At 32.6% G+C, this 16994-nt stretch overlaps 1 protein-coding gene across 1 annotated transcript; it reads right to left on the minus strand.

Moving 5' to 3' along the window:
• Window positions 1–208: 208 nt before the first annotated feature.
• LOC111635992 (glutaredoxin domain-containing cysteine-rich protein CG12206-like) lies at window positions 209–15763 on the minus strand. Its single transcript, XM_023381143.1, has 4 exons — window positions 15136–15763; window positions 6281–6517; window positions 712–777; window positions 209–550 (listed from the first exon to the last, which is right to left on the minus strand). The coding sequence occupies exons 1-4, from the start codon at window positions 15739–15741 to the stop codon at window positions 359–361; spliced, it is 1101 nt and encodes a 366-aa protein (XP_023236911.1). The 5' UTR covers window positions 15742–15763; the 3' UTR covers window positions 209–358.
• Window positions 15764–16994: the final 1231 nt, after the last annotated feature.

Below are 16994 nucleotides of genomic sequence, written 5' to 3' on the forward strand. Positions count from 1 at the left end.
GGTCGACTGTAATAATAATTAAATTTATTAGTTTCAGCCTCTTGGCACCTATATCAAGTCAATTTTATCTCAATTTGAGAAAATTGGAAGTTGATTAAGCCCATTATATTGCACATTAGTACCTACACGCTGTTTCACCAGGAGTCAATTTTCTGATTTTGACTTAGTATTTACTTTGTTTTTTCCATCGTCTTCCGTCGTTCTTTATGGCAACCCGTATGTTCTTCGTGCACATTATTGCAAAGTGCTGGTAACTTATCTAATAACGTGGAAAATATTTTTTTTTTTTTTTTAAGTTGCATTCGTAATCTTCCATGTTTCGAGATAGATTATTTAGAGTTTATTCGAGATGTCATCATCATCCTTCTCCGTTGATGCACTGATCGCAACGTATGAGACCGCTCTCGTCACAGCTTGTGCATCTCAAAGATATCTGATCGGTTGGAAAATGATGGCGATGATTACACGACTTTTTACTTCCTCCGCAATATGGGCACAACAGATATTTATAACCTCCACATTTTGTACATGTCCCAGTGAAACTTGTTCTCTGAAAATTCAAAATAAAAAAATAGAAATTATTTCTAATTTATATTTTTTTAAAAAAATTTAAGCTTTTCGTGTTCAAGTTTAACAAAAACGGAATCAAAATTTATAATTGCGCCCTGACTAATAGTACCGAATGTTCTAAAAATAAAGAAATCAAAGTACCTTGTAAGGCCTTAAAATTTGTCTCAATTCACCTGTTTCGTTTAATTGTTCAAGGACATCTGCATTCTGCGAAAATAAATAAAACTTAATTAAAATATTTTAAAATTCGCAATTTTGATTAATTATTTGCAAAAAAAACATTTATTGATTTATTTTCGTAGGAAAATTTAATATTTGTGAAAGTTGAAAAAAAAAAATTAAAAGAAAAAAATGCATGCGTACGCACTTATTATATGAGAATATTTNGCACAAATATACTGCATTTTAAAGATTTGAGTAGTAATATTGTGGTTTAAAAATTTATCTTTCATAATTTTTTTAGCTAATCATAACTAAAATAAACTTGATATATTTTAAATTTAAATATTCATACAAAACATGTAATTCTAGAAAATTTCTTTTGTCTTAATCCTGATATTTTTGACGTGGGTGGAATTAAAAATGTCAGTAGGCCAGATCTAGCTCAAGGGCCAACTCTACCCACTACTGATAGGATATTGATTTTGTAGTCAAAATAATTTTTTTATTTCAAAACAAATTTGGAAATAGGGTTAATTCAATTATTTTTAGATTCCGATTATGTTAGTTTGATATTCTTCCATATACAGTATATGTTATAAGTTAGAAAGCAGGGCATTCACCTCTGGTATTACAATTCTAGAACACAGGAATGGGAGTGACTTGGCACGTAATCCCATTGGAATAGAAATAAGAGGGCCTCCGGCATAAGGACTATTTAAAACAATATCTTTCGTAAATAGAATCTTAAGTGAATTGTATTATAAATTCGTATGCACGTTATCAAGAAATAATCATTTTAAAGTATTCCACTCCGCATTTTGAATGGCTGGTTTTAAAATAGTAGACAATAAATTTAACTTAAAAACTTTATATAATGCCACGTAAATGACCTAACGAAAGCGCGTGGCTTAAGGATTTAAAATTCGAGTCTATTTATTCCGATGACGATTAGGAGAAAATATTTATTTCCAAAAAATCCGACGCCATATTGGAACTGGTTCGACGAGTCGAAGACGTCATTACCGCTCAAGGTCGCAACACTAAAACAGGTCAATCATGTGATTCGAAGAGGACGACAGGTCCTCTAGAGTGCAAGGCAGGTGTACGAAATATAGTTTCAAATTGTAATTATATATATATATATATATATATAATATAAAATATGCGTTTTTTTTAAATTCAAATAGATTTTATGATCTTTTAAATAAAAAGAAAGATAGTTAAATTTGATATGGTCATAAACCACATCGTGGCTTAGTGGCACCATTCTCCAACACTTCTTTCGGCCGAACGGCTCCGGAGAACGAGCGTAATGAAAAACTGTAAAATGGTCGCAAGACTAAATTGTCAAATTCGGCTTTTACGTTTCGTCACGAATTGTGTTAATTGTCTCCGTTTTCGTCGTCTATAAATAGACAAATGGATGACATCTGCGTGTAGAAATTTCCGCTCCAACGATTCGTACCATCTCGGTTCTGCCGGATTCAAAATAAATCCGAGCACGTATCGGTAATTTCTGCCATCCAAAAGTTAAAAGAATTGGCATAGTTTTTCTCCCCACAAACCAAGTTTTTTTTTGTGCCAAATTTTTTTTTTCTTTTCTTTTTTAAATCGAAACGAGTTTAATATGCAAATCGTCCTCCGACAAGCGTCCCAATTCAAGACAAGCACAAAGCACATATCTCGTCTTTTCTGGTCTAACTGGTTTGATATTTTTTTCCCCCTTAAATTTTGTAAGGTCGATCCAACCACACCGTTCGAGAAAAGAATGTAGAAAAATTGAATTCCGATTAAAAACCGCGTTTAAATTATCGACAGAATTGCCGAATTTTTTTCATTGGAAATTCCTTTTATTTCCAATTCCAATTTCATTTACGGTTCCGATTATTTTAGTCGTGTTTTTTTCTAAGAATATTTTAAAATTAAATACTTTTTTTTTAAGACCTAATATTTTAAGTGTGCACGATATTTACGGAAGTATAAACAGGAAGGGATGAATTGTAATTTTTTAGAAATAAAATAATAAAAAATATACTGTATTTATATATATATATTTAAAAGAATTTGTTCCCGGTATAATATAAATATAATAATGTAGAAAAATTTGGCCTAGTAAGTAACTCGTTCTTGTAGGTCGAGGCAGGCGATAATGCCTAGAAAGTCGGGTCACTTTTGAAATTTTGTTATAATTATCATTAATAACTACTTACTCGAATTGTGTAAATGTGAAAAAAATTCCGGAACGAGAAATGAAGTAACGTCGGGTTTTTATTCGAGTTGTGTAATAGAAAAAATGGTATGAAATACGTAATGAATAGATTATAGAAATTCTCTTTAGTCGGTAAATATGTTATAAACATTCTTGGTTGCGTTTTTCTATTCAATTTAATTGTGCTTTGTTAGAAAAAAAGAGCACAAACCCCGAGGCCCGTAATACAATTATATAGAAGTGGATGGTGTACTGTACACGTTCTATTCAATGGAAGTCGTACGAAATTCTCCCGTTTATCTTTGGATTCCGAATATTTTTTTACTCGTATGTACGAATAATTATACCTTTATTAGAGTCTACGTCGATAAATATTTTATTTTCACTAAAAAAAAAAAAGTCTGGTATTATAAGTAATTAAAGTACTATTTATAATTGTTTAATGCCCGTTAAAAACAGAAGAAGAAGAAAAAAAAATTATATTATTTTGATCGAGTTAACTGCAATTTGTTCTCAATTAACTTTCGAAATTTATTGACCTATTTAAATTTTTGGCATTAAACTAACTAGTTTAACACAAAAAAATCTTGAATTAGGAAAAGGACACACGTTGTATTTAATTTTTTCTTCTTCTTTTTAAAAACTTGTATAATGTTAAAAATGCCGTTTATATTCTAAAATATAAACTCGATTTCTTTATAAATTATTCAAAATTTAAAGTAAGAAAAAAAAAATACATTTTATTAGGTCAAATTATGTTATTTTATATCTATTAATCATTTGAAAATGTTAAGAAAACGTATGATTCAACAACAATGCATTACCTTATCTTATGTAGATAAGAACCGCGCATCCTTTTAACATTTCCTCATTGTTTGCTTAATTGAGGTGCGGTATCGATAGTAAATTTCTAATTTCTTACATTCCGAATGGCAAGAATGAAATAAATAATAATAGAAAAAAAAAACTACTGTAATTATCAATGATCCAATTTAATTTATAAATGTGAACGACGGAATGAATAATTCATATTTATTATTGAATTGGTCGAGAAATTGAAATTAAAGTCGAAAAACAACTTTCAATACTTTTGAAAAGATAACATCTAAATTATGCGATAATTTACATACAATTTTTATTTTTATTTTCAATTGTTAGTTTAGATCTAGACCTGTCAATAATGTCTCGTGTAGCAAATTTTTGAGGGTCCGAGCGGGGCCGGATTTAACTATAATATATATAAGAGGCCTTTCTCTTCTCTCAAATAAATTTAAATGTGCGAGGCCCTACTCTGTAGCTTATTAACCTTTTGATAAATTAATTTTTTTTAAAATAGTAAATTTTCAGACAATAAATATTCATTTTAATAATTTTTCTAATCCGTTTTTAATGACGTCCGGTGTTTAATATTTAATTCGAAATTAATTATTTAATTATATGCACTCCCTCACATATATTATAGGCCTATACTGTAAACAACCTTTATAACCGNTAACTTGATTATTTTAATATTAAAATGATTAGTTTTTTTTCATTCGGTTATATATTTTTCGTCTTATTTCGTAAAATTTCGGCATCTTTCTAGTATTCGCGATTATAACTACAAGCATTAGCCCGATTGACAATCCCTATTAATAATGGATAAAAATAAGTATTTAATCTCGAAAATAAGCTACAAAAATAATGAATAAGAACAATATTTTAATGAATTTTCTATCGATATCTGGTTCGTTTTTCGATGTTCGAATCAATCTCAGGTGGAGAAATCATCGGAAAGAAATCAGTACTTCCCGTTTTTCTGTTTTGTAGTCCTCAATTCAATGATCGAACCTTTGATATTGTCAACAATAAATGATCAGATAGTAAAATAAGGTCAGATAACTGTCAGAAGCATTATCTGATCTTAACAACATTCACTTGGTTTAATCTATTTCGATGATAATCTGAAGAAACGAACATTTTAGCATTAGTTTATTCAGTTTTGCCAATTAAATTCGCAAAGGTTTCATTACTCCCATTGTAAACTGTTGCAAAACATTTAAATATTTTCCCTGTTAATTCCGGAATTTGAATAGCGAGGTTGCGGCCGACGTTTTCAACGCGAAAACGTGTACGTCGGACGTTAATCGCCGCCTTCCTGTGAGCCTAGAAGTTTAACAATGACGTTTGGAACGTCGAGCATGATTCTACTGACGTTCCAAACGCCATTGTTAAACTTCTAGGCTCACAGGAAGGCGGCGATGAACGTCCGACGTACACGTTTTCGCGTTGAAAACGTCGGCCGCAACCTCTCTAATATTGGAAACGAATGGGGTTTACAATAACAATTTGTTAATAAGTTAATTATGAAATAATCAACTAAAATCTTGTGTGTATATTCGTTCTTAAGTTCGGTACACAGTTTTCCACATTATAAATGTGAAATGATGACACTTTTTATAGCTGAATCCTTAAAGATTTCGAATTTAGATTTGATTTGAGATGAGAGAAATAAGTATTTTAAATTCTAAGAATTTAAAATACTTATTAATAAATAATAATAATAATAGAAGAAAATATATCCGTATATCATTATATACGCGAATACTTATGAAGTAAGAAAGAAAATAATTATCAATTGTTTATATTCTTACATTAGTTTAAAAAATATAAAGAAAAATGTGGATGGTGCAAGTTTACGATCATTCTAAAACTCCCGTGAAGCGTTTCAAAATGTTTAGTGGAGAGTTGATTGTAATAAATACTTAAATAGGTTATTAAAGTGATCTTCATTAAAGAAAATGATGTTTATAAGCGATACGATTCAGTCGTGACTCGAAAAAACTCAAGGTTTGCTAGAAATGCTCTATTAATTGCCTAAATACGCGAGTTAAAGGTCGTCTCCCCTTAAGCCATCAACTCGATCGAAACAAATTATTCTATTCCAAATACGAATACTCTTACAAATATGCTAATTAAACATCCGATATTACAATTTATTAAGCATAAATTAAGGACGTCGTTTGTATTCGTTCACCTCACAATTTTAATAGGAATGGACTTCCCAATTTTCATAACCCTTTTTTTTTATAAATGTAAAATGGAATACGAAGTGGCCCTGAGCTAGAAATTCCGACATATTGAAGATGGTTCATCATCGTGTTTTCTTTGGACCGTGCAAATGCTACGTGAGGGCCAATCGACAAAGAATCGAAGAAAATGTAAAAAAAAAAGTAACTACCACACGAAATGTACCGGTTTTTTTGGCCAAGTATACGTGCCAGAATGATATTTTCTCATCATTAATAGTTTAGGTAATACATTATGGCGTTCGGAAACAGGAAGAGAACGAATACTTACCCCGAGCAGTCTTCCTTCCATAAACACGTGAGGCACAAGAACGTGATTGATACCGAGTCTTTCTTTTAATTCAAATTGGAAATCTCTGTTCATAAACACGTCTCTTTCTTCGAATCGAATCAAAAGAGTTTCCAGTATTTTTTTCACTCGTCGGCACTGTTCGTACGTTTGTCTCACTATACCCATTGTTGTCGTGTAAAACACTATTCTTCCTTCTTCCTCTTTGTCATAATTCCTCTGTAAACAATCAACAAAACAGCATATTTTGAATATTTTCTTCTTAACTTTTTTTCCATAAAAAATTAATTCTCATCAATTAATAAATGAATATTTTAATTTCTAAATTATATGTATTTAATTAAATATAAAAAAGTTTATTCTCTTATAACTAATAAACTTGTATTTATAAAACAGAAGTGACCAATATATTATATTATTTATAAGAGAAAAAGCCATATCGGGAGCATTTAATACAAAAATGACCATTCGGTTCCCAAAGCCATCAATTATAATAGCATTGAATCATTACAAAAGCTTGAACAGTAACTACATTATAAATTTGGTCCGGGCAAACAACTGGAAACATCAATTTCATAGAACCGGGAACATCAATTTTCGAAGAGCACGAAATACAATCCAAACTTATTTTTCTCTCATTAAATTATATAAATTTGTTCTGTCAGTTTAATATACTCCTATCAAATGATCTAATACAAGAATGATAAGGTTATTTAGTTTTTACTAAATAACCTTATCATTCAAAACCTTATCAATTAAGTTTTTAAGGTTATTACAGAGTTATAAATTATATAATTGCTGTATATAAATCTTAATTAATTGGTGGTATTTATGTACAAATTTTATACACGTTTTAAATTATAGATTATTTTTTTTTTTCGAGCCAGAAAATACTTCGCTGCAAAATTCTCATAAGATGGTATGCAGATTTTCCTGCATCTCATACGAGATGGGATGCAGGAAAATTTTCAGGATAGTGTTTTTTTCACAAGCAGTAAAATAGCAAAAACAAGTATTCGTACTAAATTTATTTTTAAAATTGCGTTGAAAAGATAATCTTTCTGAATATGTAGTGATAATTCACACAAAATCAAAAAGACAATAGCTCATTAATGGTCGAATGGATAAAACCATCGAACACTGGTAGTTAGTCACGGATTCGCACCTGGTTAACGGGTCGGGCACGTGGAGTTCTCTGTTTCTTTTTTCCCCCCTTCATATTTGTAATATCTAAATAGGGGCAAGTTCCTCTCAGAAAGTTCTCCCCTTGCGCTGCTGTATTTCACCAACCAAACTAAAACGATAATAAATTAACGGTGTTTTAAAACAATTTCATCTCTCCCAAATTTATTTTTGTTTCGCTTGACGTGTTCTACAACATAATATGCGTCAAAACTGTCGAAAAATTCCATTAAAATTTACATTTAAAAAAAATTATATCTACTATTATCAAAGATTTTTCTCCAATTAAAAAATCAATTGTGAACTACATATGAAAGTTACATTGATATTTACATACAGTTATCAAACCATCCAGGATTATATTGTCTCTAAGCTTATACACTTCCATGTGTACTTAGAGAATAAGCTATTACGTTCATTACATAAATATACAATACAAATTTACAAGTAGGGATATATATATATATTACTTATAACTTAAATTCATCTGTTCATTTATAAATTTTTTATCGATACTTGAGTGTATCGTTATCGATATTTCCTTCACATTCCACATTAAACGTGGGTGAAGTCCGATGATAAATTTTTGCTAAGCAACTAAAACATTTCACAATTTACGTACGATTTTGATGTTGTTGCTCTGTCGAGATTTCTTGCTTTGAAAGAATCGATAGAAAAAATTCATTTCGGTAAATAAACAGTTAAATTTATCATCGACAACCTTGCCGAAAGTCAAAAATCCATTCTGTTTGTACAGGTGTTCCGTTTTAGAGACTCGACTATCTGTAATTACATCAACGAGTACCTGCCACGTATACTCGTTGTTGTCTGTACTTCCCTCTGACGGTCGATGAAAATTGTTTGTAATTCCAAAATATTTAATGCGGTTTAACCCAGAAAATTCCTACAGATGGTAAACTAACCATTAAAATAGTGGCTATTATAGTAGACGACGGCCGGTGTCAACGTCACTAAAATCGCTTCGTGACCCGAATGCGACTGGCAACGCCTTACTACCCACATCTCACTTTTATTGAAAAGATGTCTGAACCGGGTTCAAGTTTACTTATTTGCTTTCTACTCATTTTTCCAGTGAGGAGGCGTCGGCCCGAAACCGTTAAATGACAGCAACTTCTCCGAAAAACCAGTTCTTTTTTTTTCTTTTTTTTTTCTTTCGTCTACTGTTAAATATATTTAATCTTAAAAGTATCGATTAACGTAGGATAAGGCGCTAACGCAACCTATTTTTATTTCATAAAAAAAATGAATTAATATTTGAAAAACTTCGAGTTGTACGATTGACTCGACAATACGGGATCGCTAGGAGCCAGTAAAATGGCGATTTTTCTACGATTTCCGAAGAGTTTATATAATATTATTAATATTTAGAAAATATTTAAGATTGATGTTCGGTCGTAGTAGTGCCCTTTGTCACCAAAAGCGTGAAATTGAGAAAAGATTCTCACTTGGTTGCAAACAAGTATCCGATACGGGACATTAGTGTACCATGTAATTATTTTTCACTTTCTCACGGTCATTTGATTTAGGATACTCGAAGTTACAAGAAATCATTTAATTTCCAATTGCGTGGTACCTTATCTTTTGTTCCTTTAATTAAATCATTCTAGATTGTAGTCCGATTCGATTTTTATGTTCGAGTTTGGATCTGTCTTGCCTCCAGCTCTACCACATTTATCACGAAATTATAGCGTCTATAGATCATTGGCATTTTCTTTCCTTTTTTTTTTTTTATATTATTATTATTATTAAGAATAATCATGGGCCGGTTGCTAATGTGGAAAATCTCGTTTACCATTAATAAATAAACAGAAAAAAATAAAAGAAAACAGTCTGGGCGTCGCTTAATTTTTACGGTGCGTCACACTCGATGACGGTGTGCCATTGCGCCCAATTTGGAAGTAAAATACATTCCACCCAACTTATACATTATAATTTTGAAATAAGTATTTTACTACGGGTTATTATTATTTCTTAGCAGTTCGAAAACAGAATTTTACTTCGTATTCACTAAACAGCTTTAACAAGAAAGTCTTCGGAAAGAACGAAACTATCGAAACGAAGAATTAATTTTAAGCCAGGACAAAATTCAAAATAGGCAAACTTGATTATCAGTCAAGGAAAAGCAACAATTGCAGACGGCGACTCTCGTGTAAATCTAATCAATAGCGTGAAATCGCCGGAAATGGTCAAAGACCTCTGGATTTGTTTGTGTTTGAAGGATCGATTGAGAAGTGGAACAATGAATCGGACACAAGGTCAATGGTTCGTGACCTTTTGACTGAAAGAGCGCAGACTATCGCATTGTTTTAATGGTATTGTTAAAGATTATATTCAGACATGGTATAGTCACAAGACGATAACGTTATTAAGAACCTGACTTAAGATATAAATGTCCAGAATAGCAGTCTAAATGAGAAAAGGGAGCCGTGCTAGATCCCATCGTAAAATTATGCGGGTGTGGCCAGAGCAAAAAAAAATAAAAGGAAAACAAAAATACGGGACAGGATATGTACGGAATGTTACAATGACACGTTTGAGAGCGGCACGCAGACACTGCTTTAATTATTTCAAAACAATTAAATGATTTATGTCGTCATCGAACTAGTTACCTCTTAAGGTACGGAAAAGTCGTAATCAAAACGTGGTCGGCAAACTAAAAGAGAATAATTCTGTTTTGAAATGATATTAAATCTACAGCTGTGGTACTTTCGGCCTTGAATGAAATTTTTTCCTCGGCTAACAATGAGAAACATTCTAATGGGAGTTGTTCGTGTTTCTGAGATGGATACTTAAATCACGCCTTCTTCCTTACGGGAAACACTACTTTAAACAGAATTCATTAAATATAAAGTTTAAGGATAAGTGACAGAGTTCGATCTCTTCCTTGATTATATTCGATAATGACTTGAAATGGAATGCTCGGTTATATTTGAATATGTAAAGACGACCTTGATCGCTGCACTCTCGATTCCATCGTCGTCTTTTTACTAAGGCTGGAGAATGAATATGTCTTTGCCCTTCCCAATTATCTCAAGCATCCAACGACCTCTCGGTTGCTTTCTACCTCACCAAGTGTGGCGACCTGCCTAGCTTTCTCTAAGTCATTTTCCTCCCTCCCTACTGAGAGGCTACAATAACTATCTTACTTCAATTCGCCAAGTGGAACTCGGATGAATAGCCTCCGGCTCAAATAGGTCTTTTACAGATTCTTGCCGATTGCAATGTAATAGGTCCGTATCGAATGTCGTTCTCGACCGTAAAACTACTTATTTGTAAGTTATTCGTCGAAGGATCTTCGAAAAACATTCGTATCTTCATCCAAGAATCTTCAATTGTTTAGGATATCGAGCGAGAAATATTTAATTTAACGACTTTAAATTAATTACATTGTTTACAATTAAATCTTTGTTACATCGAAGGAATGTCCTCCGGGACATTAGGTGCGACTCGATACGAGTAGTTATGCCAACATCACGTGCTTACGTCAGGTATTCGAGACCTCACCCTGTAAATATTTGGCACATCGCCTACACTTAAAACAATTCGTAGAAAAGCCTTCGCTTCCGTCTCTAGTCTTCTCCAATCGCTCTATCGAACAATAGGTTTTACACTGAAGATTTAGATTTCGAGAGTCGTCGAGTCTCTTAGTAAAGAGATCGGCTACCATCTACACTTCAGATTTATACACTTTATGCGTTAGCATTTGTTGTCTTCGTTCTTTATTCGTCATCATTTAAAAATAATACAAATTGAGTAGGTAGGACAAAGCTATTCACGATTTTATAAAGTAAACAAATAATGATGCATTTAAATGTATTTTCAAGTGTAAATGGTGTTATATAAATATTCTTTCTTTCTTTCTCCAAATTATTATTTTAAAAAGGAGTTATACATTTACTAAATCCGGAAGTGATATGAAAGCAATTTTCCTATTTTCGATTCTCCAATTAAGAAATAACAAATGAGGTTAATGACAAAGGAGACCAGTTGGCAAGAGAGCATTTTATTTAAATCAATTACCTTCTAGCAGCTTAATAGAATGATGAATGGTCAAAGGAGAGAAGACTGGCGGAAATAATGGCATATTAAGGGAATAGCTTCCACGGACCACTACCGAATTATCCCACTGTTTAATGGACACTTACATCGATGTACGATTATCTATATTTACAAAGGGTAAAAAGTCCCACCGAAAAAAAAGGGAGAAATAAATGCCCTCGGGGAGAATATATTATGAGAATATAAAGTCTATCGTGAAAAAGACCAGTACCGAATTTTACCGACTTGTACTAAAACCGGTTTTTATTTTAAAATAAACTAAATCGAATTAAACTTTCTTTATACACGAAACTCGAATTTCTAGAGGTTGAAGGATTCCAGGTATGGAATAACAGGAAAAGTCAAAGGAAATGTAATGACAATTATATTCGACTGCCTGATTCTGCTAGGAAATTACTGAATATATTAAAAAAAATAAACTTTAAAGGAAGTTATTTTTGAAACTACTCGTTAAATATTTGTGAATTTATTTAACTAAACAAAGATTAAACATTGTTATATTCACTAAGAAGTTCTTCGACCATTTACTTAATTTGTGACTAATACCAAAAAATTAACTATATGTAAAATATTTAAAAAATTCCAAAACGATTAGCGTAGATGAAGCGTGACTAATTTATGTTCTGATTCAAAAAATAATTCACGCATTAAGCAATAAAATTGTTAACTAAAAGATAAACATCCTCGGTGCAAAACTAGTCGATAACATTCATCATCATTTTTACCTTGACATATGGTTAATATATACTTCAAGGTAGATGACTATCGCTTCTTTAAAAATGCACACTTTAAATTTTAGATTTGTCAGATGAAGCTTGTAAAATATAGAAGAATCGTACTGTATAAGGAAAACAAGTTTTGATGGAGTTGCAGATCAAGTTCTGGAAACGTTTTACTAACTCCAAACAAGTTCAAAATAACAACTAGTTCCAGATATTGCGGCACTTTTGATGGTCTCGATTGTCGAGAATCCTTTTTTGTTTTTTTTTTTTAAGTCAGGATTTTTACTTTTTATTATAATAACTATGGAAGATATGAGTCATAGAGTCTTTTAAAGTTGAGATTGGAGCCGTCACCTAGAAAGAAGCGAATTCTATTTTATTCACTAATGGCGACGGTACAACTTGTGAATTTTTATATAACAAAACCCATTTCGATAGCAATACCCTAAATAAAAGCTGTTTTTATTACTTCCTAGAAACGCATGAAGTGAAAAATGTTCTTTCATTTTTCATTCTTGACAAATACGTTACATATCCTCTTAGATATTTCATCTGATAAAAGTCTAGGATGGTAATACATTAAACAATGTTAATGGATGAATCGTTGACAGTGCAATACTGAAAGGTTAAGGAAATGTCTGAATTCTGGTATGTAATAACTGCAATTAATGATTTTCCACCTCATTTGCAACAGCTTGTTTTTCTTTTTACACAACAGATACAAGTCGCTGTCTTATTATCGTAAATGATATCCTCTAACAACGTTAGAACTAGCGATTTTCCGTAGATAAAAACTTCATTATTCCATTAAAAAAAACGAAAAAACAAACGAGTGTGCATTTGCGACGTGGGTGATCTTTTACGATCCAAACATTTGACGTAAGCAATTTTACTAGAGGCTCCTCTTTTTATCGCCATTTTCATTTTTGTTCCGTTTGAAACAGGTCTACACAATACGTTACCTTAGATTTAAGAAAGAAAGTCGCGGCTTTAATGAACAACCTTTATTCATATAGATAAGTACAGATTCTCGATTTCTCGGAACCCCGAAGGCCGAATGGCTCCCGCATTTAGGCGGGTCATAATTACACGAAGTCAAAGAACTTCGCTAATTCGGACCTTCAGCTATGCATCTTTCACAATCGACTCGAAGTCAATCGTGCATAATGCATGACGGAAGACCAGGAAGTAAATAGGAGGTCTGTAGACTTAAGCAGCGATCGTTTTCGGCTTCACCAATCGCTATTTTCTAGACCTTTTTTTTTATATGACGGAGCGCGCTTTCACAAAGGTTATATCATAAACTGCACATTCCCGGTACACGACCATTTTCGGAAAAATGGCGAATAATCATCCAAGCGATTCTTCCGTAAAATTTCTTGAGTGGGAATGAATACGGGGGAATTAATATCATTCGATCCACGTCGAATCTACCCCCAATGGTTTGCAATCGCTTTCGGAGGTGGATGCGAGATGAGGATAGTAAGTTAATGATGTCATGGGCAGATTGACTCGTTGGTGGGGATAACAATTTGCAAGGCCGAGGACGACAGCATTTTTAAAAGAAAAAAAAAAAGGTCGAATAAGTTATCATTCCTACGCGTCTTAAAACGAAAAATTCCCCGAAAAACATAAACGCCGCACGAATACAAAACGGACAAATACCTTAATCTTCCCTTCATAAATCAATTTATAGCTTAGTATTGTTAATTCTTTACATTTTGTATAAGTTTTATTACCGGAAAAATTATCAAAATTATAAATCATCCTTTTTATATTATCATCACGACCCAAATAGCCGAGACGAATACACAGAATCATGGTCTACCAAGATAGAACAATCGCAGTTTTAATATTTTTAAACATTATTTTCCACGTTTCAAATTCTAAGAGATGAGAAAAAAATACTTGAGCAATATTTTCCGGAAAAAAAACCTTATTACCTTAAACTGGAAAATCCTACGTATCGTGCTAATTTCTACTTGTTGACCCGAAGATGGTTATGATAACCAAACCCTCGCCTTCGGCACCTTCGTGTCATCACATTATTTTGTATTTAGAAAAACATATTTCTATTTTTATAGGAAAAAAAAATAGTAGAGTTCATCTTACAATTGGCGTTATCCTCATAAAATATAAATTACTCATAATTTATAATTTATGCCGTACAATTATGACATATATGATGATTATACTATAAAAAAAATTCTTACAATAGTAATGTTTTCTTGTGTAATTTACATATATTCTGGTAAGTAAACATGTAGAGCTCGCATGTTTATATATATATATATATGGGCTTAAGTCTATTGTTGGTCTGAAATTTCAATTTTTGAAAATGAAATCTGTGTTCTCCTCTTAACTCAATGCCTTTCATTCACTTGTTAAAACGCTATTTAAAATTATTTCACAATAAACTTGTTATGACCTCATTACACCAATCCAAACAGGCGAATAATTTCAGACTATTACTTTTATATAAGTTGGAAAATTGAAGGAATTTATTCGCCTTTCTAACGCAAATGTAGTAGCAAAATTTCACGTAAACATTCTTACAAAAATTTCCCGAGTAATTCTATAGGAAAACGAATTTTCTAGGCACTTCGAAAGTTCTCTTATCGTATAATTATAAAGTGCATTCAGAAAAGAAGGAAGCCTCCTAGTTCTACACCTAACTTCGGGGCAACCTGTACATTAAATAGGGTCAGCTACGTCTCGACTTGTCTCGGCAAGAGTAGAATAAGGGGCGATGTAGCGCCCGAGGAAGAGGCCTACTTCCCCACTATGGCGCGTACAGCTTTCCCCCCGGGCTCGGAATTCTTTTTATAATTCTAGACAGAAGATATTACTTACTTTGCTGCCCTGATGCTCTAAAAGGGAGACGATGCTCGCTCGAACACGATTCTTCAAACCTCTGACACTCCCCTGACCCGAAACGATAGCTTCGGCTCTCGTGTCGACTTCCTCCGCATCGTTTCGGTTCGAATCGAGTTCTTTAATGTGAAATTTCATCTGCCATTTGTCTTTGCAGACGTCGTCTTGGGACTTTTCTTCTTTTTGGCCGTAGGGCGATATAACCAATTGACACACGTTGGGCTTGACTACAACGTTGGGTTTAACATAATCGTCCTCGCAATCGCTAGCGGGACCGCTACTGGCACCGCTGCTACTTCTTTCCTCGTCTGTCTTTCCATTTGTGGCCGTCTGTCCTCCGAAAGTAACGTTAATCGTTGTCTTGACGGGTTTTTGTCGTTCCATGGAACCACCGCCGAAGACTCGGATCACTCGAAACAGCGACCCGTCGTCGACCGTTTCTTCCGACTGTCTGCTTTTGTTCGACGGTAACGCATTATTGCTCCAATTCACTGAAGCGTTAGTCTCTTCCTCTAATCGCACAGAAGATCCGTTGACGATTACGGACACTCCGCCGGTCGAAGTATGGTCCGACTTGTCCCACATCGCTGCTCAGACTGGCAGACAGCTGTCGATCACATGACTTGTCCGACGATGTCACGTGCTCCCACCAGACCCACCAATAGCGCGGCTGGCGCTCGATTGGAAAGTGTGCGAATGGAATGTGCCTCTGGCTGTTGTTTCCTCGAAATGGCACGCATTTCCCTCAGCCTCGCAACGTTGCAATAGATGAAAATCTTAACTATCTTCATTACGAGTAAAACTCACTTTATCTATGCTTTACAAAGTCATAATGTGTTTATTCTGAAGATTTTCCAGCATCTTCCAAAGACATTTAACAACTGGAAGAGGAGCAAACTCATATATATTTGCCCATTCTGTTTATTAATTCTTATAGATTACATAAACTCCACGGTTAGATAATGCGCAAGTTCATTACAAAACAGCATTTTTATCATTAAATTTAAATGAACATACGTTTATTTTAAATGGGAAATGTGCATTCGATTTATTAAAAATTTATCCTTGAGTATTATGTTGATGTCATCATAAATGTCACAATTAAGAAAAAATCATTTATTTTTTTAATAAACTTTAATGGCACGAATATAAACATCATTAATCTTAAAACTTTAAAAATTTAAACTGAAAAATCATATTTCCATCTCTTCGAAAATGTAGTTAAAATTTTAATGTTATTTGTTGGAATTTCATTTCGTCCTTCAAATTTCTGTATGAAATTCGATATTATTGAATAAGTTATAAATTCTATTAATTCTATTAATTATCAAAAGCTATTGTAATTAAAATTACAATTAAAAATCTTTTACATCCGCGGAAGTTGTCTGTGATCAATACACCCTTTACCTCATACACTCGCATGTATATGTATCTTATACGTCATTAACCTGTTCACTTTATTATCATGTCTTGTCTTTGTTTATTTACCTTTTTACAGACACCTGATACAGTTCAGCTTAATAGACTCTTGTGTTAAAAAAAAACAATAAATAACTAATTAACTAATTCATGTGTATCCGTAGTAATTAACCAAACAAGTTAAACTATTTTAACGTTAAAATACTGTTTAGCATTTCATTAATCTGTATTTGATACTGAATTAATCTAATAATTTATCAATGCAATTAACGGGATTTTAATTTAAAATAAACTTTTAAATGTCATTTTAACAACATTTTCTTCCTGTAAAATTTATTTTATTATAAATAATAAATGTACAAAAAAATTTGTTTGTTTGTAGTTAAACTAGAATGTTTATTCTTATTAATTAAAATATA

Source organism: Centruroides sculpturatus, unplaced genomic scaffold (assembly GCF_000671375.1).
Source record: "Centruroides sculpturatus isolate CEXI.00-Female unplaced genomic scaffold, Cexi_2.0 scaffold959, whole genome shotgun sequence".
NCBI lineage: Eukaryota > Metazoa > Arthropoda > Arachnida > Scorpiones > Buthidae > Centruroides > Centruroides sculpturatus.